The sequence below is a fragment of the Trematomus bernacchii genome, unplaced genomic scaffold, assembly GCF_902827165.1.
Source record: "Trematomus bernacchii unplaced genomic scaffold, fTreBer1.1, whole genome shotgun sequence".
Classification (NCBI taxonomy): Eukaryota; Metazoa; Chordata; class Actinopteri; order Perciformes; family Nototheniidae; genus Trematomus; species Trematomus bernacchii.
The window spans coordinates 19,315,049-19,339,923 of NW_022988043.1; the positions used below are offsets into that span (position 1 = coordinate 19,315,049).

At 38.8% G+C, this 24,875-nt stretch overlaps 2 protein-coding genes across 3 annotated transcripts in view; one reads left to right on the plus strand and one right to left on the minus strand.

The window, feature by feature from the left end:
- Window positions 1-4,206: 4,206 nt before the first annotated feature.
- Window positions 4,207-10,891, plus strand: tmem175 (transmembrane protein 175). Of its 2 annotated transcripts, XR_004554980.1 has the most exons (11): window positions 4,312-4,515; window positions 5,231-5,272; window positions 5,417-5,514; window positions 5,639-5,690; window positions 6,116-6,151; window positions 7,240-7,323; window positions 7,521-7,685; window positions 8,252-8,330; window positions 8,448-8,583; window positions 8,906-10,337; window positions 10,404-10,891. XR_004554980.1 is itself a non-coding variant. In XM_034118475.1 (10 exons), exons 1-10 carry the CDS (start codon window positions 4,312-4,314, stop codon window positions 9,576-9,578), a joined length of 1,569 nt encoding a protein of 522 aa, XP_033974366.1. In that variant the 5' UTR covers window positions 4,207-4,311; the 3' UTR covers window positions 9,579-10,891. The 2 variants fall into 2 exon arrangements, 1 of the variants encoding a protein (XP_033974366.1); XM_034118475.1 differs by having other exon boundaries at window positions 4,207-4,515; window positions 8,906-10,891.
- Window positions 10,892-10,939: 48 nt separating this feature from the next.
- cds1 (CDP-diacylglycerol synthase (phosphatidate cytidylyltransferase) 1) overlaps window positions 10,940-24,875 on the minus strand; it is a 35,693-nt gene continuing 21,757 nt past the window's right edge. The window contains exons 6-13 of the mRNA XM_034118048.1: window positions 23,951-24,009; window positions 23,046-23,128; window positions 22,677-22,764; window positions 20,169-20,237; window positions 19,649-19,801; window positions 18,394-18,513; window positions 16,303-16,406; window positions 10,940-15,165 (exon numbers count right to left, since the gene is read on the minus strand). Coding sequence (XP_033973939.1) covers window positions 15,027-15,165; window positions 16,303-16,406; window positions 18,394-18,513; window positions 19,649-19,801; window positions 20,169-20,237; window positions 22,677-22,764; window positions 23,046-23,128; window positions 23,951-24,009 — 815 coding nt within the window. The 3' untranslated portion in view covers window positions 10,940-15,026. The remainder of the gene's footprint in view (window positions 15,166-16,302; window positions 16,407-18,393; window positions 18,514-19,648; window positions 19,802-20,168; window positions 20,238-22,676; window positions 22,765-23,045; window positions 23,129-23,950; window positions 24,010-24,875) is intronic.

The window sequence follows — 24,875 nt, forward strand, 5'->3', positions numbered from 1 at the left end:
GGAACATCAGTACAGATGATCCATGGATATTCTTTCAGTTTTAATATGGACTGCAATTTCTCAGAAAGTACCCTGAAAACTATAGTGTTGATCTGTGAGTTTGTCGAATCCCAACTATTTTAAATGCATCCACTTCAGGGTGGACATGGCCTACACTAACCCTGTGTTTTTAACCTTTAGTATGTAATAAACTGTGGTCAGAACAGGGATTTGAGGGAAGGGACCACTGTCAGCAGGCCCGTTTCATCTGACAGACTTTATTAAGTCAAGGTGATGAGCTGCAGACCCAGACAGCAGGGGATGTGATGGCAGCCACTTCTGCTGTCAAAAGTGATTAAGGTATCAGGGCTCATGTCTGGGGAAGGGAGGCTGGGCTGTGGGAAGGGGGGGGTGACAGTCAACAGTCTAACTACAATATCCCAGACTCTGTAACGTCTCAATAATGGGATGTGAACGCTCAGATGATGGCTGGAGGAGGACAGGAAATGAGGGAAAGGGGTCAGTAGAATGGGACGAGGAGGGGGAAATGAAACGAAGAGTGATGTGCTATCACAGAGATCAGGCCTCAACAGATGGGCTTCCACCTGGGGGTATCTCCAGGGAAATAGCTTTTGATGTGATGTCAAAAACTGAGAAAAGGATAGAAGGCCAGGATACCCCTTCTACTACCTTTCATGTGGTGATGTCAATGCGTGTGGTGCATTTCAGTGTCCTTTTTATATTTTGTATCCAAGGATTAAGAGGACTTGAGTGGCCTGTCGGTGGGCTGTAATGTTTGAGCTTTCATTTGTTTTGGTCCTCTCCTAAACTTTGGGGTTCTCCAATGTCTTTAGCGGGTTGCTTGAGTCACCTTCTGGTCAACTACTACTGTATTCATTGTCTTTTTGTGGGAGCGTCAGAAGTGTTGGGAGAGTTTGGTTATATCTAATGTTTTGAAGAAGATATTGGTTGTTTTTGGTGTTTTTGGTTATAACCAATGATACTATTGGTTCGTTTCCTTTTATGGGCGTTTTTCTCTTTCTGGCAATATTTTGGGACTGGCCATTTCTGTTGTTCTTGTGGATTGTAAGCCAACTGGGGCGTCACTTTTGTATAAACATACATATCTGGGGTTCATACAATGGTCACAACTCCTTCTGACCAAATATTTAGTAGTGATTGTTATGTAACGACCAATGTTGTGTTCTTCTGCAGTGGTGTTAAGTAAATGGTATACTTTTACTCCACCTCATTTATTTATTTAATACCTTTAGATACTTTTCAATTATTTTAATTATATTCAACACTTAAATAATACTTTAGTTTCACCTGAAGTAAATTCACAAGCTACCCTGCAGTATACAAAGTAATTAAAACTAGCGGCACCTTTACCAGCTTAGATAACACTTTAATGCATTAATAATGATAAAACATATCATATATATTTTTCTGAAATGGACCAATTTTCATAATGAGTACTTTTACCTTCGGTACTTTAAAGGTGGGGTATGTAATTCACTTCAGAAACACTTTTTGTTATATTCCATGGAATGCTCTTAACATCCCGATAGCAATGAATATCTTAAGTGCTTTGACAAAAAATCCATAAAAAAATGTCATCTGTGGAAGCCGTAATACTGTAAAAAGCACGACCAATCATTTTAGCCGGCCCGGCTAAAATAACTGGATGGCCTACCTGCCTGTCAGCCTTCCATCTGTGCACAAACTTATCTCGTGCCCTCATTGGTCATGTGCGCGTTCGTGTGTGTTGGAGGAGGGGCTCTGTAAGGAAGTAGCAGATTTCTTCCGGCTGTGTATTTTCAAATTCTAGCGCACTCGAGCTGGTTTCTCCAAAATGACCTACCCCACCTTTAAGCAGTCCGTTTTTGTTTTATTCCCTCCCTGTATACTTTGTTTTTATTGTTTATGTATTAATGCTTCTGTATCTAATGGTAGTATGAGTGGATTCTCAAAACTCCCTAACTCAGCATCGTTGATCAATGCTTAGCTCAAGCATTAGCAGGAATCAACCCCCTGCATCTTGCTGCTAAATTCGTATTGCCCTTATAAAATGGTGTCCTAGTTTAATTGGTGATTCAGTGGAGAGAAGGGGCACTCATCTAGCCTACATGAAAGGGGTTCTGGGAGGAGGACCCCAGGATGCAGAGACATCATTAGCCCAAAGTTCGGCCAGAGGCACTAGTGCCAGCAGCAGAGGGTCAACACAATTAAGTGAGTAGGAAAAACCCTGCCATGGGTATTAAAGATTATATAAGATTATATATTAACATCTTACCTCTCTGCAAACATGCCAGTGTCACAGGAACATTTTCCACGTAAAAGAAAGTTGAATTAGGCACTATCTTATTGAAAATATGTGTTAATTTAATAATATATTGAACAGAAATCCTAACACTGGATAAAGCCATATTCAAAATGACTGTTACATTATTAAAGTCAAAGGTTCTTAGAGAGGGAAGATATCTCCTTCAATGCTTCATGAATAAGAAAGATACTGCCAACAGTTCTATAAATGGGCCTATGAATGATATATGAACCCTCAGGAAAAACCTCATCAAAATCCGTTTTTGTATTACACGTTTTCTGAAATGTTTGTTTAAATATTTGAATGATGCATTCTCTTATGCTAGCCTTTGGTGAATTTATGAGTCTACAGACACAACTAGACATACAAAATCTTTCAGCATACATGAAATGGTAGCAATATAGCTCAAACTCAAAACATTAACCAGTGCAGGGGGATAATAATGTTATTGCCAATATAATGGTAATGGTAGATGTAATGAGACAAATTAGTAATGTTTGGGGACTATATATACTTATGTTGTTCAAATAGTAACATGGGCATAGTTACAGGACAGAAGGTTGAAATGTTTGCCAGACACAGTATGATGTCTCCCTCTAGAGGCAGAAGAGTGCCTCACATGTTTACTGTGTTTTTGACAAGTCATGTTACAAGAACATTTACTGCATCACTGAAATATAAACTCTAATCAATGTAAATCAGGGTGTGTCATTACCGTCCACACCATATTGAATAAAGCTGAATATGCTGTGTTCAATTAACTAAACGCAAAGTAAAACCAAGTGGTGTTTATATCATGTTTATGCACATCATGTATGTTGACCTCTATGCTACTATTGAAGAAATACATCTAGACAGGAGGCTACTTTGCAAAGAGCCAATCAGATTGCACGTGTGCTCAAATTCGTGCCGTGCAGAAAGGGTCAATTTGAATCCAACACAGGATCTTTTCCTATTTTTGTCAACAAGCGGAACGCCACCCAAAGAAACAAAAACTAATTTAAAAAGTAAGCCTAAGTAGGCGTACTGCAAATGAAAGCTATTTAATCACTTAAAGCAGGAATGAAGTGGAGGGTTCATTCTTATTTCTGTTTAGCTCCTTATATTCACACAAATTAGATTTACTGTTATCCCTCTTACACTCAGGATTTATTTGAGTTAATTCACTGAATACTCTGTGTTTGTTTGTTTTTTACTCAAGCCGATATAACCAATTTGTATCCTTACAGCACAATTACTAAAAGAGGATAGCGGAATACAAAGATGAACAATGTACAAAATGATAAACAACTTCTCGTCAAGTGGGTAAATTCAGACATGGTGTGGCATTTGCCCGCCTGATGAAATACAGATGTAGGCCTACCGTTGTAAAGTAAATGTGTTGAAGAATGTTTAGTTGCAACTTGCTGGTGACCATACAGTGTTCTAACTAAATACATTAATATGACCATGGCAAGAATTTAAAACACTACTGTCACCCAGTGGCAGGTTCAAGGTATCACTTAGCACTAAGTTTCTCTTTTTGTTACTCTACTTTCAGTCACGTTTGAGCAGGCTAGTGTAGCATAAAGGTAAACAGGCCCAAATGTAATAATTGAAACCATCAGCTATTGTTTGCCTACGATTTTTGTTTATCAAGTTTAAAGTATCTTGTTAACTAACTACTTACAAAATCATGCGGTAGACGTGGTCTCTCAACATTAACTACATTATTTCATTTCTGGATTCAAGAGTAGCCTACCATAAAATCGTCTAAAACGAAGATAAACTCGAGTCATAATTAACCAAAAAACACACACACACAGAGAAAAATGTATTTCGTTTTTGATCACCAAGTGGGTACTCAACTCCGCCATCAACGATCTTTGTTGCCAACAGGAAAACATACGGGCACCTGCTTCCGGTTTCCCGCCCTCAGTCAGCTGTTCCTCCGTTGTTTGCAAACAGTCCGTCCGCCTGGTCCATGGTTCCCGCCTCGTCCTCTGCGCCCCTCTAGCTCCTCCACCATGGGGGAAAACGACAACAGCGAGATAATAGAGCACCATGTCGAGGAGGAGATGGAGAAGAAAGGCACGAGGAGCCGCACAGCCTCCTCCAGCTTCCCGGGCAGCGTCACTCCGTCCGACAGAGAGGGCCACAGCGGCACCCAGTCCTCCCACAGACTGCTGGCCTACAGCGACGCGCTCATCTCCATCATCGCCACCGTCATGGTAAAGACACCAAGCTCTATCTCAATAACACATGCTGCTGCTGAGCGACTGCAGACACCACCAACCTGAGGGCTGCAGGGGGGGGATGGAGCAGTGGATAATAGTCCAGTAATAATATTACATACTGTCAGAGGTGGGAAGTAACTAAGTAGAGTAGGAAGTGTATCTATGGTGTGGTATTTCTACTTGTATTCAAGCATATAATCTTAATGCCCTTTAAACCAGAGTTTCCTTTTGAATTGGGGAAGATGGGAGAGAGGTTGGGTAGGGCATATAATGAGTATTTAATGTTAGTCAGACATTTTAAGAGTCATAGTAGGAATGATACTTGCTTACTTTAGTTATAATGGGATTATAGCATGGAGTGCTATAGCCTACAGAGTAAATTTAACTTTAATTAAATCTCAGTAAGTACATGGTTTCGCTTTTGTTTTTACAAGATCATACAATATCATCAACTAGACAAATATAACTAATGTTTCTAATTATGTCAGCCACTTAAAGGGAATTTGAAAACACAGCTACAGTGAGTTTAAAGTGTGTTCGTGCTTGATACTTTCATTTATGGTTTTGAAATTAGCCGTGATAATATTCATAATAGGGCGCTTAACATACACAGAACATGCTTACTGGTCAGTTGGAAATCCATTTTCTCAACATGTGCCTTTCTCTGAACATATGATGTTTCTCATAATGTATCATCTTATATTCACAGATATTACCTGTTGCACATACAAAGCTGCAAGGTAATGACGAGGTAAGACGTGTAATCGTACATTATTTTATTCCTAAAAAGCGACCCCCTTAGAAAAAGGTGTTTTCAGTGGTAGTTGGGTCTGCAAATCTCTGCAGTGAGACTGTACTGAAAAGATAAAGTATTAATCTATGTGTCTGCTTACAGGAGCTGAGGCAGAGTGTTCAGCTTCTGCTGTCAACAAAGATTGCTGTTTACTTAATGACATTCCTCATCGTGACTGTTGCATGGGCTGCTCATATCAGGTACATTATTATTATTATTAGTATATTATCATTTATAGAAGTAATATTTGACGAAGTACTAAGTATAGGAGCAGTTTTGAGGTTTATATTTATCACTTGCCTATTTTTGTGCTGAATTTCACAGATTGTTTCAAGTAATTGTACGCATTGATGATTGCCTTGCACTGCTGAACCTTGTAAGTACAAAGTCACTGTATGCTAACTAACCTTTAATTAACCTCTTGTGATAGATTCATTGAAGTATATCTTCATAATACTTTTGGATATTTAATTAAAGAGGCCCTATTATGCTTTTTAGGGTATTCCATTTCCTGTAGTGTGTTATATAGGTTTGTGTACATGTAAATGGTCTTCAAAGGCTAAAATCTCAAAGTTCCCTCCAGAGGGAGTTGTGAACGCTTGTCCAATTAGTAAAAATCATATTTAAAAAATATTTAAGGTCTGATTTAACAGAGATATTACAGTTGGTTTGGGCATATTAACTAATTTGCTATACAAATAAAGTACATAATAATGAATTCTCAACAAAAAAGTAATCTTTTAGTGTTATACCTAAAAGTATTTGACTTTTTGCTCATATTTCCTTTGGGTTTTATTTCAGGCCTGCATGATGCTGATAACCTTTCTACCGTACACAGTGAGTATGAGACACTGCTTAACCTGTTGACCCCCGAGCCTGTTTTCCAGGTCTCAGGCTCGAAAATGACATTTCCAGAACAAATGACCATAACTACACTTCTAAAAGGGGAAAATTAATAATCTTTTTTCTCAAAGTAATGATAAACCTTTGAGTTGGATGTAGAAAAGTCAGAATCAATATAGATGTTTTTTATTTTAAAGAAAATTCAGATTGAACACAGTAAAAAAACTGTAAATTATAGTGTCTGTCCAAAAATTCTTTTTTACTTATAGTGAAAACTACCCTTGGATGATGGGTTAGTAGACTAAAAGCGTTAGGAATCCAAAATACAACATATAATAAGTACCCTGTATCAAGATTGATGCAAAACAAGTGAAATTTGACCTTTTTAGAGAGATTTAGCACAAAAAACCCACTTCTGGGGTCATTTGGGTGGATTTGACCTATCTCTGGCCCCCCTTGGTCGATTTTGATGATTGACAATGGAATCAAGGGAAAGTTCCACATTCACACACAGGTTACCAAAGAAGGAGTGAGAGTGACACGTAGAAAAACCGGAAGCTGCGCTAACCTCTGGTGGCTACCATTAGCAGCTAATTTTTATTCTCCGATTTTTGCATAAAAATTGAATTATGGATTATCAATACTTTTTTCAAAGTGACAGACACATTGGATTAACCTATGGATTAACCTTCAGCCGCGTTTTTTCTCGTTTTAATGCCATTGAACATGACTTTTGATCAGAATAACAGCTAAGGTGAGCATATCTCTGTGTTTTGCTACCTAAAGCTACGTCGTGTGTTGTCTGTATTTGCTTCCCCTGTCACGAGTTCTGATCGCTCTGTGATGATACTTATATTTCTATAATCTGTGGAATCTCAGGATGTTAGCTAAGCTTGTTTGTGCAGATCCAATAAGTATATCGATCGGTATAGCTAGAGTTCTGTAATAATGGCATTAAGATTTTTTCGCTCAGGGGGGAAGGGGTTCAACAGGTTAATGGTCGTTAAATCCATCACACTATTTGCACCAATACTTTTTGCTCTGTATTGCTCAGTAACATTACGGCATGTCATATTTTGCAGTTCTCTCTGATGGCCACCTTCCCTGAGAACATCCTCGGGATTTTACTCTTTTGTGGTTGTGTGATGGTGATGGGTGTCATACAGGTGAGCCATTTATTATAGTGAAATAATTATTTTCTCTTTTCTTTTTTAAGTCCACCAATTTCCAAAATGGATGTCTTAAGTTAAAACACTACCTATATACAGTATATACAGATTCAGTTGATTGTTGCGTTATGTTTGCTGTATTTTTCTAGTGGATCTACTGAAATCCCATATTTCTTCATGCTTTGTTTCCCTAGTCGGTGATTGTGGTGTACGCCTTCAGCCGCCCCTTCCTGTTGAACGAGCAGATTCAGATCTCAGAGAACCTAACCGTCTACAAACATCACATCCTCAAAGTCATCATGCGGGTTCCCCTCATGTGCTTCCTCGCCAGCATCTTCTCCTTCATCCTCTTCCAGATCGTAGGTGGCACTATTTCTTTTTTCAAATGTTTAGATGACTTTCTACTGAGCCCCTAAAGGGACATGAAAAAAAAAAAAAGAGAGAGAAAAGGAAAAGTCGGGATAACGGGCGAGTATCTCGTGCGCACGAGAAAGTATCTTGTGAGCACGAGAAACTTTTTTTTTTAAAGTTACCGGTGCGCCAAGGAAGAAGTGGAGCACACGGGAGACAACCATTTAATTGCAGACTGTTATGTTTACTTGGGGAAATGACAGTGTATACATTATTTGAGATATTTCAAACTCAGACTTAATTTTATGGAGATTTCGGCCAGGGGTGTAGAGCTAGAGTAAGAACAAATAACAATTGTCCGGTACCAATAAGAGTTGTGAGGACAGGAGGCGGAGGCCGAGCCCCGCAGCTCTCTCTATGCTCCGTATCAGCTGATGGATGAATGGATGGCTGTCTGTCTCTCTGTTTCAGCACACATTTCATTCGGAGACAGCAACTATTTGACCTACTTTAAACTAAATTGTTGCTGCTGTAAATCTTTTCTTTCTTATAACATTTTGATTTTGTTTTTCAGTCCTACGTGCTCTTGGCAATTGTCATCTTCCTGCCGTACATCTCTAGGTCTTTGAAGTGGTGTCGCAGCAAAGCAATTGGTAAGTACTACATGCTATAGTGAGTAACACAGGAAATATGAGCTAACCTCTAGCCAGATATACTTTGGGAGTAGATGTAGCTGCAATTCATTACGGCTCCTGTCTTGTGCATTTCAGGGCAGGTGGAGGAGACACCAGACTCCATTTTGTTTTACACCTTCCTGCCTGAGGAGCCCCTCAGCAAGGATCGAGTGGAGGCGTTCAGCGATGGAGTTTACGCCATCGTAGCAACGCTTCTCATCCTAGACATATGGTGGGTTTCATTACATTTTCTTGAATGTGTAAACATAGGACAAAGTTATATTGTTATAGACAGCTAAATCACAAAGCCATGCATCAGGTGATCCCATGATGTTGCTCTATAAAGAAAATCATATATGCATACATCCTATGCACATGTTGCACTCACTGTAGTTATGCACTGGTAATGGTTACATAAGATGCTAACTTCTGGCTAGCTAATGTTTTGGAAAGTGCCCACATTTTTTCGTAATATTACAAATAGCCTACCAATAAAAGAGTGAGAAAATAGCACTGGACACTTAACATGTATTGTCTCTGGTTGCATTTCTTAGCGAGGACAATGTTCCAGACCCGACTGTGGTGCAGAAACAGTTTGGCGGGAGCCTGATAGCAGCTCTGCAGGACTACGGCCCAGAGTACCTCGCCTACTTTGGTTCTTTCGCCACCGTCGGCCTCCTCTGGTTTGTGCACCACTCGCTCTTCCTCCATGTAACCAAGGCAACGCGCTTCATGAGCATGCTCAACACTTTCTCGCTGGCCTTTGTCGGAGGATTGCCTTTAGCCTACCAGCTAACGCATGAATTCCCACGCAACTCTCGCAATGAACTGGAAGCCATTCAGATCAGCTGTGTGATCATTTTCTTTGCTGGTATATTTCAGCTCGCTATTTGGGTGGTCGCTCTTTACAACGAACAAGAAACTCTGCACCCTTACGTACGATATGGCGGACGCGAGCATGTGTTTATGCTAGCTAAGCTATCTCTGTACCCCTTAGTAGCTCTTGGGACGTTTTTCCTTACTTGTATTCTGAGTCAATTTAGTGCCTCGATTTTCCACCTGATGGAGATTACGGTGCCCTTTGCTTTTCTTGTTCTAAGGCTGTTGGTGCGCGGTGGGCTAGCAATGCTACGGCTAATTTTCTGTCCTGACAGGCCCGACCAGGGGAGTGTTGTAGAAGAGGAAGATGACGAGACAAGAGTGCCATTCAATGCTTTAGTAACCTAGCTAGCTTAAAGGGAAGTAGCTACAGAAAGTGAAACTTACTCACAGAGCAGTGAGGCATTGTTCCCTAAATGCTAGGTCTCTGAAAGAGTAACTGTTAGCGATTGCATTGAGAATCACATGAAGAGGATATTCTTTTTTCAACATTTAAACTGCTTCTAATGTTGAAAAGGAATCTGTGTAAATGGGATTAGACACATATTAAAAGCCAAAGTATGGTGGTGACAGGATGATACTGATGGCCAAAGCCTATAATTTCATTTATTTTCATCAAACAATAATTTAAGAAGAAACTAATGCTAGTTTTGTTTCGCAAATCATCTTAAAACTCTCGAAAGCTAGGTGTTTCATGACCCATAAGATGGTTTTTCACTTTGATTTTCATCCTGACGTCCGGATGTAGCAAAAGGTCAAACTGGGTAATAGCTGTTTTGTATACAGGGATGAATTGAAGTCATATGAGCTAGTTTGAGTCCTAACATAGCCATTTATAGACTTCAATCAAAGAGAAAGCAAGCATTTATAACTATTACTCGGTTTCTGTGCCAAGTAAAGGTGTAAGGTGAAAAGTCCGTCCAACTGTTTTGGTTCAAATGTAGCCTTATCAGCTATTAATTTAACCGCTATTTATCTAGCAAAGATTTGCTAAGCATGTTGCAGAAAAAAAAGACATGAGCTAAAGTATTTAAATAGTCTGTATAAAACAAGGAAAGGTTGATTTTTTTTCTTAATGTTTGTCTGCTCTCAGATTTTTACAAGAATGTAAATGTTGGAGTTCACCTGTTAGCAAACCAGCTAACAGGTCAACGTACACTGAATACGTATTAGCACTTTAAACATTGAAAGGGTATGGCCATAACATGTCAAATTATGCTATCTCACCTTTACAGTTATGTCCATGTCGTCAGCTGTTTTATTTTTAGTAGGACAACTGTGCACTTAAATCACACTCACAACTCCATTTGGAAGGAAGAAAAAGGCCAGGTTGTGCATGGCTTTTGTTTTATTTCACTTGAAGTCATGATTTCAGGTTTTTCTTTCAATCCTGTCTTAAGTAATGTCAACTCTGTTATTGTATGGTTTTAAAATCAGAAAACATTTAAACTGGAAATGATCATTCTTTCTTTTTGTAAACTGTCAAGTACATTTTTTCCAGAAGGCGTCACTGTTTGTTTGTGCTGTAGTGATGATGTGATTATAATGATGTGTGTTTAATACTGACCTCAGAGATACTCATGTCTGTGACGAGGTGTCAAATCAAAAACTGTCAACATTTGTTTTCTGAATAAATCTGAAATAACTCCTTCAATGTGGAACTTCTTCGTCTTGTTATTTTTTAAACATAAGAAACAAAATGCACGACATTTTACAGAAAAACAAACTTTATTTACCTCCAAACAGTAAACAGCTTCACAAGATATCAATATGTGTTTTTATACATTACTTTGTATTGCCCCGATATTAAAAGCATACTTCCTGTGTCATTTTTGATCTTCTCCCCTCCAAAAGTTAAAGATTTTCATTAGAAAACATTCCTGCTCAAATCAAACAAAAATATTCACAAAATGATAAATAAAAAAAGACAAGGAACCAAATGCAGTGCATCATTACCTGACATTTGGGTTACAAAACGTATATTTCCTATCTTCACGGTTGTGCTTTACCTTCATAACTTGAATACAGATATAAAATGAGTCCACACAACAACTTCATTCCAATTCAAACGGCAACTGTGAATCTGTGGAATGTGCCAATGTAATAATACACTTCTCAGTTATAATAAAAAGTGACACTGAAATAATTACGTTGAAATAAATGATTGATGATGTATGGAAGACGATTAATGCCAGATGTTTCTCTTTTTATATATATATATATATATATATATATATATATATATAAATGCGACCCAAAGTGATTGTTTTGAGATTTAAATCAAAATTGAGAAAAAGAAAAAAAAAATCACTTTTCGTCATATCTCCAAAATGATCACATCAGCCTTAATCCTCTGTTATTATAATGTATTTGATAAAAACTATTTAAACGTTTATTTTTGCAAATGAATAGTTTGTCCTTTAAGAATAAATAATGTTGGTTTAAATAAATGCATTTGGAAACTACCTACATTTAATTTTTTATTCCGTTTATACTGACACAATTATCTAACAAATTGACTAAAATGTAATAATCAATTGTTTTCATCTACTAATTTATCCATTAAAAACTTCTCAAAAGGGATTTTTTTCCTGACATTTACAGAAAAAAACTAAACTGTGAAACGACTGATTAAAAATAAATAAATGGAATTGTTTATTTGATCAATACAACCAGGTTAAATGGTTGAACAATTGTACATGTATTCATTTTAAAATAAAAAGAACCATTAATTGAGGCAGATTATATTTGTATAACTTTTTTTTATACTTTCCATGTTTCAAAGTCCTATCGCATCCTTAAAATGTAAACGTTTTAAATCACTTTAGAGTTATTAAATGCTTTGATCTTTTGACAGATTCACTTAGTGTTTAGTTATTCCGGTGGCACACTCCAAATAATCCAAATCATTTGGCGACCTGCTGTCTTGAGTTGAGTTTTGGTCGTAATGCTTTAGTGTGATCACCGTCCGTGTGGATATATGCTTTACTTCATCTTGCTGGACAGTGAAGGTCAACCACAGAAAAGTGTGTGAAGCAGTAGTGTGTGTTTTGCCACAGAGAGGCTTAAGTCAGATATGTATACAGTACAATACAGCTGGTCCCAACAGTCCACCCAGCAGCACCCCCATTCACTTCTTATGGGGAAAACACCCTAAAATGCACTTCTATGAGGGAAACATGAACAGAAAAAACTGACCAAATAAATGAGAACATCCTCGTTCAACACCTGGAGGAAGGATAGAGTGAAAGCAATTGCACAAGCCACAGATGCAAATGTTAGCAAAGTAAGGAAATCAGTGATAATCAGACAGTGCTTTGGTAAACATTTCTCTCTGAATAAAGGATTCAGAGGATTTCATCAGCCCGCATGGTGCTGCGAATCAACTCGCCTATATGCATCATCTTCATTCATTCATCATGAATGAAGATGATTTCCAGAGGAACTCAATGATCACGTTCTAAGAAACTGTTAAGATATTGCTCATAAAACCACTGCCCGTCCGATTTGTATATACTTAAAGATATGTGGAAATACAGCACTGTGTATGCACACATGTTGTATAGAGATCTTACGTTATCATTGATAACATCCTATATTGCAATCTACATTCAGAACGTAATAATTTAACAGAGATTTAATGCCTAAGAAGATTTAAAAAAAGTTATTTTTAAACATTTAAAACACACATCGAGTCCGAGGATGCGGGAACCTTCAGAGTGGTCCGATGAATTCTCCTCACACCACCCCCCTATCGCTACAGTGCAACTAAAATCATTGGTTACATTTTTATAACGGAAGCACAGTCTTTATGAAGGAATACCTCACCATTTTGGGAAATGCGCTTTCTGTCCCAGAGATGGATGAGATCAATATGGCACTCCTGTATCTAGGCCAGTGTGGCGGCCATTAGCCTAGCTTAGCATTAAAGACTGGAAACATAACGTAATACCTGTTTTGCCTCTAAATCACCGTAGATAAATCATACAAAAACAATTTAAAAAAGTTCTACCTAATTCTTGCATTGACATTAAGAAGAATGGAGGAGAAGAGATTGATTTTACATTTCTGAAGTAATGGATTTATCCATTTTAAGCACCACAAAACAACATTCTACCCTATTGTACTCATATCAAGGTTTCATAATTGTATTTTGTGCCTCTACTGTGACACATTCACATGCTCTTATGTTGAAAAAGGTCTTATTTTTCTCATACTGCCTGTGCTGCAGCACCTCTTTTCACCCTCCGTCTGAAACCAGATGTGCTTGGTCAACTTAAAGACCCTTAGCCTATCACGTACAATGTGTTTGAGCGCTAGCCAATAGAGGCGTGAGTTTAACAGTGCAGAAGTAAACAAAGGAGTCAAGTGGAGGTGTTTCAAACTTATGGCGTTTAGCCTTTTAGAACATTTACATGCAAGTAAACTTGTATAATACACAAGAGGAAAGGAAACTCAAAAGGCATATGAGAGCCCCTTTAAAATGGCAATGCTAGCTTTTCTTAATTAGTGACTTTTAACGTGTGTTGGTCGGCAGATTTGAGAAAACGTCTTAAATCGTTATGCTTTTAACCTTCCAGCTACAGAAAAGAGTGGTATAAACCAATTAAACGGAACGTTAAGCGCATTTCCCAAATGTCCAACTATTCCTATAAATCCTTTATGCACTCTCGTAAAGCTTCACCCAGCACACCCTTTAAATAATCAGCAACCATAGATCAAATCTACTTCCCTACCTCATATAAATCTAATTTGTTCATGCTAAAGGCTACAAGTCACATATCTAGTTTTGCATATATTTTTCTCATAGCTTAAAAGTCTTTTTTTTCTTTTCCTCAGCAGGTCACACAAGTAGTTAGAATATGTATTAGATATTTATTTAGCTAAATATTTTCAGTATATTTATATACAAATCCATTAACTTGAGTGCTGATGCTCTAGTTTCTGCGTTAACATGCCTACCGTCAATCTTTATTGACTTTAAGTTGTGCGAGTTATTTAGATTTAGACAAAACCTAAAAGCTAAGAGTTCACGCTGTGGAAGAAGAGAATAAACATGGCTTAGTTCAGCAGTAGCCCAAAACAGGACTTGCGTACATGCTACATGTTTTGTTACGCTGTGACGTTAGGACCATTAAATAGAGCATAGTATATAAAACAGTGTCGACAGTATTCAGACAACCCAGACCAGAAAGACGAGTCTCCACAGTCCGTGTGCTGTAGCTCAGGTCCGCGTGCCCGACACTTTGGGCCCAGTTTCTGCTGGTAAAAGCTTCTTAAATGTGTTTCTTCAGCTAAAGTCAGTGCAATATTTGCCGTCCACAGGTAAACCGCACATCCGCTGGCGCCGAGAAAGCCATGTGCTCAAGGGTCCGTTTGTTCCAGAAAACAGCTCCGTCTGTACCTTTTCAGGATGGGGACTGTCTGTTCTCCGTGAAGCATGTTGAAGTTTATGCGCAGGTCCACGTAAAAAAAAAGCAATGAAGCAGCCTATTTCTTTTTATTGTTGTTGGTATTGTGTGTTTCTTTTTTTGCTACAAGGTATTTCCAAGTAGTCTGGAGAGTCACCAAAGGTTCAAAGTTGTGATTTTTGCGCTGGTTGGAAGTCGAATGCAGAGTCGGCAGGATGACGATGACGCCATACCTAAGAGTGTGTGTGTGTGTGTGTGTGTGTGTGAGTGTGTGTGTGTGTGTGTGTGTGTGTGTGTGAGTGTGTGTGTATGTGTACAAGCTTACACAAACTTTCCAAAGCCATCACACACTCTCCAGTCGTGACCCAGCGAAGCAGGCGGCCTCTCATTCAGCCTGGGGGGCGGCGGCTGGGGGGAGCATGCCCCTCTCTCTCAGGTGGGAGTGCAGAGTGTGGAAGACGCCGAGCTGCTGTACGGGCTGAAGCATCAGCAGCTGCTGCAGCACCTTGCTCGGGTTCGGCCCCCTGCAAGACAACAATGACATGTGACCCCAGTGGAAAGTGGAAAGGGACCAGGGCATTACATTTACCAGAATGCATTATAAGTTGGTCCTAGAGTCTCCAAAAGTAACATTTATGCCAGAGCCTTCAGCTATCAAGCCCTTCTTCAGTGGGACCAGTTTGTGTTCGGGAGGCAGACACATTCTTAACATTTAAGGGCAGGGCTAAGACCTTCCTTTGTGATAAAGCTTATAGTTAGGGCTGGCTCAGGCTTGCCTTGAAGCAGCCCCTAGTTCTACTGTTAAAGGCTCAGACTGTCGGGGGACTTTCACCTTTCATGTTCTGCTTCTTTCCCCAGTTGAATAAACGCCAATGAATCACATTACCAAAATTTGACCCGAACCTCCTCCCCTAATTGCAGCCCAGATGTTTACCATGAATCACATGGCAGTAAGAAGGCACAGAAAGCAGAGGAACTGGCCCAAGCTACATGTATTCTGCTGGCTGGAGACTGCTGGACATCAGTAAGAGCCATCATTACTTTGGTGGAGCAACACACCTGATCCATAACAAATGTTCTGCACTCGTTTGCTGTAGGTGTGGTATTAACGGATGAAAGGTGTTTTGCTGAGTCAGGTGCTAACCAGTTTCTTAAAGTTGAACAGAAGTGGCCGATGGCGGACATGTCAACGCTGTAGGAACAGATGGTGCTAGTCATTTGAAAGCAGCACCAAGAATACTACCATATATCATAAGTGGCTCCCCATGACAGCGGAAAATCATCAAAACTAAGCTGTTATAATACCGTCCCTCTGATTTCTCCTAACAGTTTGCCATGCATTGCTTGCATGTGTATTTGTTTAGTCTCCCCCCAAAATACAAGTTAATACTAGTATTTTAAACTTGCGATTAATCAAAGATTATTATTGGGATTAAGGGGATAACATTTGTAATCCGTTGACACCCTTAATAATGTATATATACACTATTATTTTATAAAGATATATATTTTCATTTAACTTAGAACGTGGTACCTTTTTTTAAACAGCCACCTGAAGCTTTACAACGAATGAAATACAAACAAATACCACTTTTAATGACTGTAAAGGACCTGGTAACAGTTTTGTTTTATTTCACCATCGCCTCTGTTGCTCTCCTCACCTGATGAAGCTGGCTATGTAGACATGTGTGAAGGTGGCCATCAGGTACTGACAGTCGAATCGATCCATGATGCCGCCGTGTCCGGGGATGGTGTTGGCAAAGTCCTGCAGGAGAGCAGAGAGCAGGGTGTCACTACAGCAGAACTCCGGTACATGCATCAAGAGCATCATTTAGTCTCTTCATCGTCTTCCCCATTTGTATTGTTTTAGTGCTACTCTTGTGTTACAATGCTGCGATTTACAAAGATCCCCTGTCAAACACACAGTCAGTCAGCGGTGGAAGATGCACTCTGACTCTTCACTTAAGTAAAAGTAGAAATACTGCAGTCAAAAAGTATTCCATCACAAGTAAAAGTCCTGAATTCAAGTAGTACTCATTATGGCTCTTTTCACAGTTTTATATGTATTACTCTTTTTTTTATCCCTCACAAGTACATGTGAAATCATTTGTACTTTGTCAAAGTGGACCTGATTTGATATAAAATACTGGGTTCATTAGTAGTACACAACTTCATCCTGTCATATTAGCAATAAGTGCATTTTGACATGTAATAAGTAGCTAGTAACATACGTCTAGTGAAGTAAAAGCTAACATATTTGACTCCGAAATGCAATGGAGTAGAAGTTTAGAGCATAAACGGAAATACTCAAGGAAAGTGGAAAATATGTCAAAATAGTCAAAGTACCTTCCACCACTGCATACAGTATGGTGTCACTAGTGGGAGATGTGACTACAAAAACACTGCCTGGCTCAGTTGTGGCTGTGAACAATGACTTGCAAAGCTTGGAGCTTAGTGGTGAGGCAGCGGGCAGGAGGCTGCAGTTCACCTCCACAGCCAGCAGGAGGCTGCAGTTCACCTGTCAAGATGTCCGTTAAAGTTTAAATCTTCCGGACAAAATTAGAAAAGTGCCGGTCAAAGGTCTTCTTTGTTATTTATTGAGCTATAAAACAAATGAATAACGACTCTATATAATAAAACACGGAGGACGGAGATCTCTTTTTCTCTCCCTCTTCTGACAGCCCAGCAGCTGATCAGAGCACGTCTCCCCTCTCCTGCAGGGGGGCGTGGTCAGCAGAATCAGACCCGTAGACAGCAAACAGCACATAGAGTGAAATGAGGCATGGCTAAAATGCATGATCTGTTTGGTATTTTGAAAACAGAAACGTATAAATATACCTTATATAGGTATGGCCCTACAATATATCATTTAAATATAGCATGATAGGTCCACTTTAAAGTGGAGCTCCAGACAGTTGGGTGCAGTGTTAAAATAATGAAAATGACTGTGGCTGACGGGAGCAGACGGGCCAAAACACTTCTGTTGAGAAAACACCCTGCAGTTTCAAAAACGATGCAAATGAAAAAACACAAATGTGCCAAAACATGCAAATTAAGAAACATCTTCGCCACATTGACAACAAATGCACAACATTTAGAAAGCAGTTTCTGTTTTGAGTCTTTCCAGTGTTTTTTTATTTGCCGCGTTTTGCGTTTGCAACCTTTCGTTTATGCAGCACTTTGAGTAAATGCTGTGCATGTTTCATCATTTTCATGTGTTCTGGCAGATTGGTACCGTTGTAGCGTGTTCTCACCTCCGGGCCACCATAGAAATAATGCTAACATTTGAATGAGTTTTGGGTAATGGACTGAATTAATATAGCCCTTTTTCCCCATTCCTAAACACCATTAAAAGTGCATTTAGAGATACAAGTCAACATTCACCCATTCATACACATTCATCCAGAGGTAGAGGATGCCATACAGCCTCACACACAGTTGGCCATGTCATCGAAAGCAATGGGGGTTCAGCATCTTGCCCAAAGATCGATCGACATGTGGACAGCAGGGGCTGGGAATTGAACCACTGACCTTAGGATTGGCAGACTATTTTACATTTAAAGTAGCCCCTATGTGTGCCTAATGTATGACACAGTTTGCACAGACGTTTACTCATGACTTCTGACAATACATTTGAAATTGTGCTGGTAAATCTCATCCCATCAAAACAGAATCAAGGGAAGACGCTTAAACAATAAAATGAGACATAAAGACAAGAGTAAAAATGCAAAACAACAATCCTAATTCTTTACTTTGATTTTGAAGGCTCTCTTGAAGCCGCTGGCAAAGAAGCCGCCGAAAGGCCCGATGAGAGACCCGAAGGAGGAGAGGAAGATGCTGTGGATCTGGAAGGGGTACAGGTTCACCGTTTTCTATAACAGAGAGAAGAGGACACGCCTGTGATTGGATGGAAAAGTCCTCGCTCTGATCTTCTCTCTGTCCGGATATTGATATTGTGTGAAAATAATCTAAATAACGGCAAAGCATATCGGGATTTATCAGAATCAGAAAAATAAATAATGTATTAATCCCGGAGGGAAATAGTTTTTCGTTACAGTGGTTCCATTATAGAATGAATAAAATAAAAATATAAACACAATAGAATGTACCTTTTTTTTTTAAATTAAAAGTAGCAATAGTGAATTGTAAAAATACACAGCTGCAAGCAAAGTCTTGCATTCAAAATTCCTACATTTAAAAGTATTATCAGCAACATGTACTTAAAAGTATAAAAAGTAAAATTACTAACTGAAGAAATAAATATGGCATTTCGTATTATATATATGACATTATTCATTGTTGCATTAAGTAGCATTTTAGTGTTGTTGACAAATAAAGTTTTGATCCACACAATATTGATGGAAAGAACTTTTGAAATAAATGCTATAATTGAACTTGTTTTGTACCTGCAACAGTTACATTAGTTATATCTTTAGAGATGCATTATGTTCAAAGTTTATTACATTTTTTTAATGCAAAATCTGAAAGGTCACCAGACCTGTTTAATAAAGTTAGTGGATTAAAATGACATAATTTCCCATTTAAATATAGTGGAGTAAAAGTATAAAGTAGCATTAAATGAATAAACTCAAGTACTTCAAATTCGTACTACTAAATATACTCAGTTACTTTCCACCACTGTGTATCATTTAATATAGGAATAAAGAATGTGCAATAAAAGATCAAATAAGATACATAAACATGAGAATTAAAGTAACATGTCTAATAAAAGATACATAGTCTGGTGCCAGAATATTGTACCAGAATGTCTGACTCTAATATATTTATATTTTAAATAAGCTCAAATATAAAATAATTGTTGTTCTCTATCTATGAAAGAGGGATTTAGCCACATTTTGCTTACCTTATGAGTCTTTCTATCGCATTATCTATACACTATTTGAATGTATGTATATATGTACAATAATATATTACAATTATATTTCTCAAATGGTCTTAGTTGAGGAAAAACACTTCAAAAGGAATGGAAAAGGGGCGAAGTCTTACCCATGTCAGTATGTTTTGCAGCGCAGCAGGGAGCGTGTACTCCTGCATCAGAAATATCTCAGAGGGCTCACACTCCACTGTAAAGCTGTTGGTCTCACTGTTGAAGCCCACAGGACACACAAAGTACTGGCACTGAGACAGCAGGTAGGCCAGCTGGGGGTCACAAGACACAAGGGAAAGATCAACTTCCAGCTCAGTGGAATTATTGAAGAACGACAATAAAACAAAACATTTGTTGAAGTCAGAATCATGCTTTTGGGCAACCTTCACATACAAAATGTGGACATTTCCACCAGCTGAATGCGTATAGACATCTCTAGCTGGTAGTGAAAGTGGTCACTAAACAATATTATTTTCCCTCTTAATTTTATTTGGAAAACAAAAAAAACATTCGGTGCTGAGATTGACAATAACTGGTACATCTTGGCAATGGCCATTACTTATTTCGAATTTTCAGCCGATAACATCTGAGTCTGTTCTAAAAAATAAATAATTGTAAAAGCAGATCAAGTGTACTCACGATGAAGCCAAAGACCACTGTGGCGAAGTAACCCCCGATGAAGCCCTCCCAGGTCTTCTTGGGTGAGAGCTGCAGGGGGAGGGGTGGGTGGAGGAAGGAGAGAAACAGAGGCTCTCTTTCACATCACCATGACATCAGCCTCACCAAAAACTACATGTGATTTTGAATCAACTCCTTTTTTTCATGCCGTCAGCTCTGGGTTACTCAACAGTCATCCTCAAAAGTATCTTTAATTCACTCCTCGTGTATTTCATATGGTGGAGTTCAAGAGATGGGAAATCCACTCATTTAAAAGTGGCTTTTAACCCAGTAGTGTTCAGTCACTTTGAGAAGAAAAGTGGCTGTAATGGTTGATTTCCAAAGAGTTACACGTCTGTGTCACAACCTGGAGGTATTTATTGGCAGTGTTGTCGGACTGAAACATTGCCAGTGTATTTTGGGGCTGATGGTTTTAACCCCGAGATGCTGAGATCAGGGATGCAAACTCATCAGGTATGAAAAAGGTGACAAGGATCCGAGCCCCCCGACTGCACGGAATATCGGCTTTAAAATGAGGAATAACAGAGGATTTTAGCAGTCAGAACAACTAAAGCAGTTAATAATAACAGAAACGCTAAAGAGTCACATCTAATAGAAATATATAAAAGCATTTATTTTAATTGTGTAGCAGTCAGTTTATAATTTTGGCAGCACTGTTGAGCATTTTGAAAATGTATTTTCATGCCTCTGTGTAAGGCTTAGTCTTTCTATCTTTATAGCCAGTGGTGTAAAGTAACTAAGTTCATAAACTCAAGTACTATACTTGGGTACAATTTTGAGATACTTGTACTTTATTTATGTATTTCAATGTTTTGCTACTTTGTTCTTCTTCTCCTCTACAGTTCAGAGGTAAATGGTGTACTTCTACTCCACTACATGTATTTAATACCTTTAGTTACTTTACAGATCTGGATGAATGATGTGAAATATAATCAAGTGTTAAATCAGACTTTAGTTCCACCTGGAGTAAATTCACAAGCTACCCTGCAGTATACAAAGTCATTCAAACTAGCTGCACCTTTACCAGCTTTGAGAACACTTTCATGATCAATCATTATAAAACATATCATATATATTATTCTGAAATGGACCAATCTGCACAATGACTACTTTTACTGTCGCTACACTCTGGTACTTCTACTTTTACTCAAGTACAAGACCTGAGTACTTCTACTTTTACTGTCGCTACTTTAACTATATTTTGATGATAATACTTTTGTATTTTTATTTGAGGAACATTTTGATTGCAGGATTGTTCCTACACTCTGGTACTTCTACTTTTACTCAAACCTGAGTACTTATACTTTTACTCAAGTACAAGATTTGAGTGCTTCTACTTTTACTCAAGTACAAGATCTATACTTATACCACCTCCGTTTATAGCCTATGAAAAAAACTATTAGAAAACGAAGGCTAAAGCTAACGTTAGCAGATAGTGACAATGTATGCTAGTTAGCTAGCTCAACGATAATATTGCGACAGAAACACTTTTCAGTGCACATCACGCTCTGCCGCTCCGACAGGGAGCTCTGCTCTGAACACCTGAACGGCCCGTTCTAACAGCTGTTCACCAGCGGTCCAGTGTGCCACAGTGACTCCGGACCGCACAGTTAATATTAACGAACGCACCCGTAGATAATGTAGCTGCTGAAGCTAGACCATCATCGCGGAGCAGCAGAGCCTTTTATTATACATCCATGAGCAGAGCCGACAAGCAGGAAGACTCCAGCACACAGCTCGCGCTTCATTATAATATATAAAAAAAGAACACCATGCGTGTCATGATGGCACATAACAGCTCGCGGCCGCAGATTACTCCGGGTCCCAGACCCCCCCCATACCCCAAAAATATTTTTATTGCAGATCTACATGAATCACACACACACGACCTATTTTGGATTCAAAACACCGAATTTCGCCGAAAGGTGACAAGTTTGCATCCCTGTGAGATGCTTTAACTCCCTCATCTTTTGCAGGACCACATCATTTAAAGTGAATGTAATCTCGTCTGTAGAAACTTTGGATTCCTGATGTCTAAAACTGTCCCCGGTAAAGAGCAGAAAAAGAGCGCAAAAGCAGTAAAGAGGTTAAAAGACCGAGCACAGAGAAGATCTACAATTCATCATCCACCTTTTGATTACAATAATATCTTAAAGGGCTTCTGGGTCCAGTGTTTCAATTTGTACACCACATGAGATGTTCAGTCAACAACACCACCATGATCGATAGCTTTTTTGGAATCATATAAAATGATTTTAATGATTGTCAAAACAGATAAATCTCCTTGACCTTGGGGGAAGGTTAAGTTGTGTTTGTGTAATGTGATAAATGTGAAAACAAATCAATGTGAAGATGTGACCTGTTTATATGATGCTGATCTGATACGGTAACACATCTGTACACACTTCCTTAAGCCTCTTCAAGTAGTTCAAGTCCTGAAAATAAAACATAGGACATTATCTGGTTTACCTTGATCAGTGGAGTCCTCCCAAAGAAGAATCCAAATAGATAGGCCATGATGTCATTGCAGATCACTATGGAGATCGGGACAATGAACCTGGAAACAGGAATTTAAACATTAGGGAGTGTTGCAGGAAGTGAAACAGTCAATAAGTGGAAATCTGTTGAATTGTCTGGAAAATTGTGAAAATAACTCAATTTAAATATTACAAAATATTTCTGTTGGAGCAGTTCAATAAAACATCAAATGCTTTGTTTGTCCTGATTGAGTCACTTTCTGTTGCATTACTCATTAAAAAACCTGTATGTAGAGCACCAGAACACATGTGCAGCGAGAGTCAGAGGCACGCTCCTCTGGTCTGTCTGCGTGATGCTTACCAGATCTTTCCTTCAAACAGGTTCTGAATGACAAGGTGGGATTGAGTTACCACAATCAACAGGGTCACATGGGTCCAAGCAAACTGGAATGGCAAACACAAACAACAACAAGATAGTGTCACTGCACTGGAATGTGGCCACGCCTGCTCAGAAGCCAGCTTGTGTCAGAAATAGTGGAAACATACAGAGAAACAGACAGACGGATGAGGTGAATGAAACGGGGAAAAGCAAACATATGAGAGTGTGAGAGAGGGGGGGGGGGCAGAGGATGGAAAAGCTTTTGTTGGACAAATCCAAAACAAGAATCTTGGGACACAGGACTGATAATTTAAGCAAAGAAAGGTCCTTTTTTCCCCATTAAATATTATAATACGATATAATAACCAGACTCAGAAGCTATTTGAATTTTTGGGTTTATAAAAATGTAGTATTTATTTCCTTTCAGTTTAAAGTCTAAAAGGGGCAAATCACATACTTATTATTATTGATAATAAATAATGAAATACATATAAATAAAATTATTATAATAAATTGTTTAAAATAAATAAAATAATATTGCAATAAAATATAATTTAAAAATTAAAATTAAATAAAAGATAATATACAAAAAGTATAAGCCATTGCAGAAGTTCCACATTCATCCTGGATCAAATTATACATCGCAATACAGGCAGTTAACTGTGTATCACCAGTATGCTATGCTAGCACTGGCTGAAAAGTAGAGACTTCTAAAAAGGCAACATTGAGGCACAAGATGAGTTGAAATTACATTTCTCAGAGGGTCATTACAAGAAGAAGTAAGAAGCAGTGGAAGGGGATGATAGGAAAGTCAGCGGTGTAGTGGTGAGAGGGGATTGATAGGAGAGTTAAAGTGTAGTAACTTGGGTTACTTGACTGATACACACCATATAAAACTGCAGGCGGTAATGTTTCTTCACTAAACTCAGCACAAACATGCAGAAACCTGTGAAAGAGTAGACAACATGCTGTCAGTTTTTACGCCAAGTTGTAAAAAATTATACGGTAGATTATTATATGCATCACATTTACCAGATTGTCTACTATACACAGTATGGAGAGGTGTGTGTGTGTGTGTGTGTGTGTGTGTGTGTGTGTGTGTGTGTGTGTGTGTGTGTGAAGCATGCCTGTGTTTTAACAATTCATTTTCTTTCTTACAAACATAAGAGTTTGACAATTGAGATGCTTTCTTGAGTTCTCCCTTTCCTGTAGTGTGTGATATAGGTTCGTGTGCATTGAAATGGTCTGCAAAAGCTGAAGTCCCAAAGTTATGAGTCATAATGTCATCACTACATAACACTCACGCTTCTATTGGCTAGCGCTCAACACATTGTACGTCATAGGCTAAGAGGCGGGACATCTCTAACCGGTTGACCAATCCCAACAGAGCCGGCCACCTAACCAATCAGAGCAGACTGGGCTCTGGTTTCAGACAGAGGGTGAAAAGAGGTGCTGCAGCACAGGCAGTATGAGAATAATAAAAACTTTTTTGAACAGTAAAGCATGGAGACATGTCACAGTAAAGGCACTAAATGTAAATATTAACTAAAAAATGAAAATAATAGGGCCCCTTGAACACCAACGTAATACACATTTGTAATTGTAATGGCGGTAAGCTCCAGTGTCAGGTTTGTTTAAAACCTGGGAATAAAATAAATAATAACGATGCTGTTAAGGGGGGCTGTTACTGAAAACAAATGTAGAAGATGCTTTGCAGAGTTTCTCAGAATGTCCCTGGGGCTGAAACCGCAGCTGACGTCTGGCTGGTGGAATGCAAGTCAGCAGCACTGAGGAGGAAGTGTGTTCACCCAG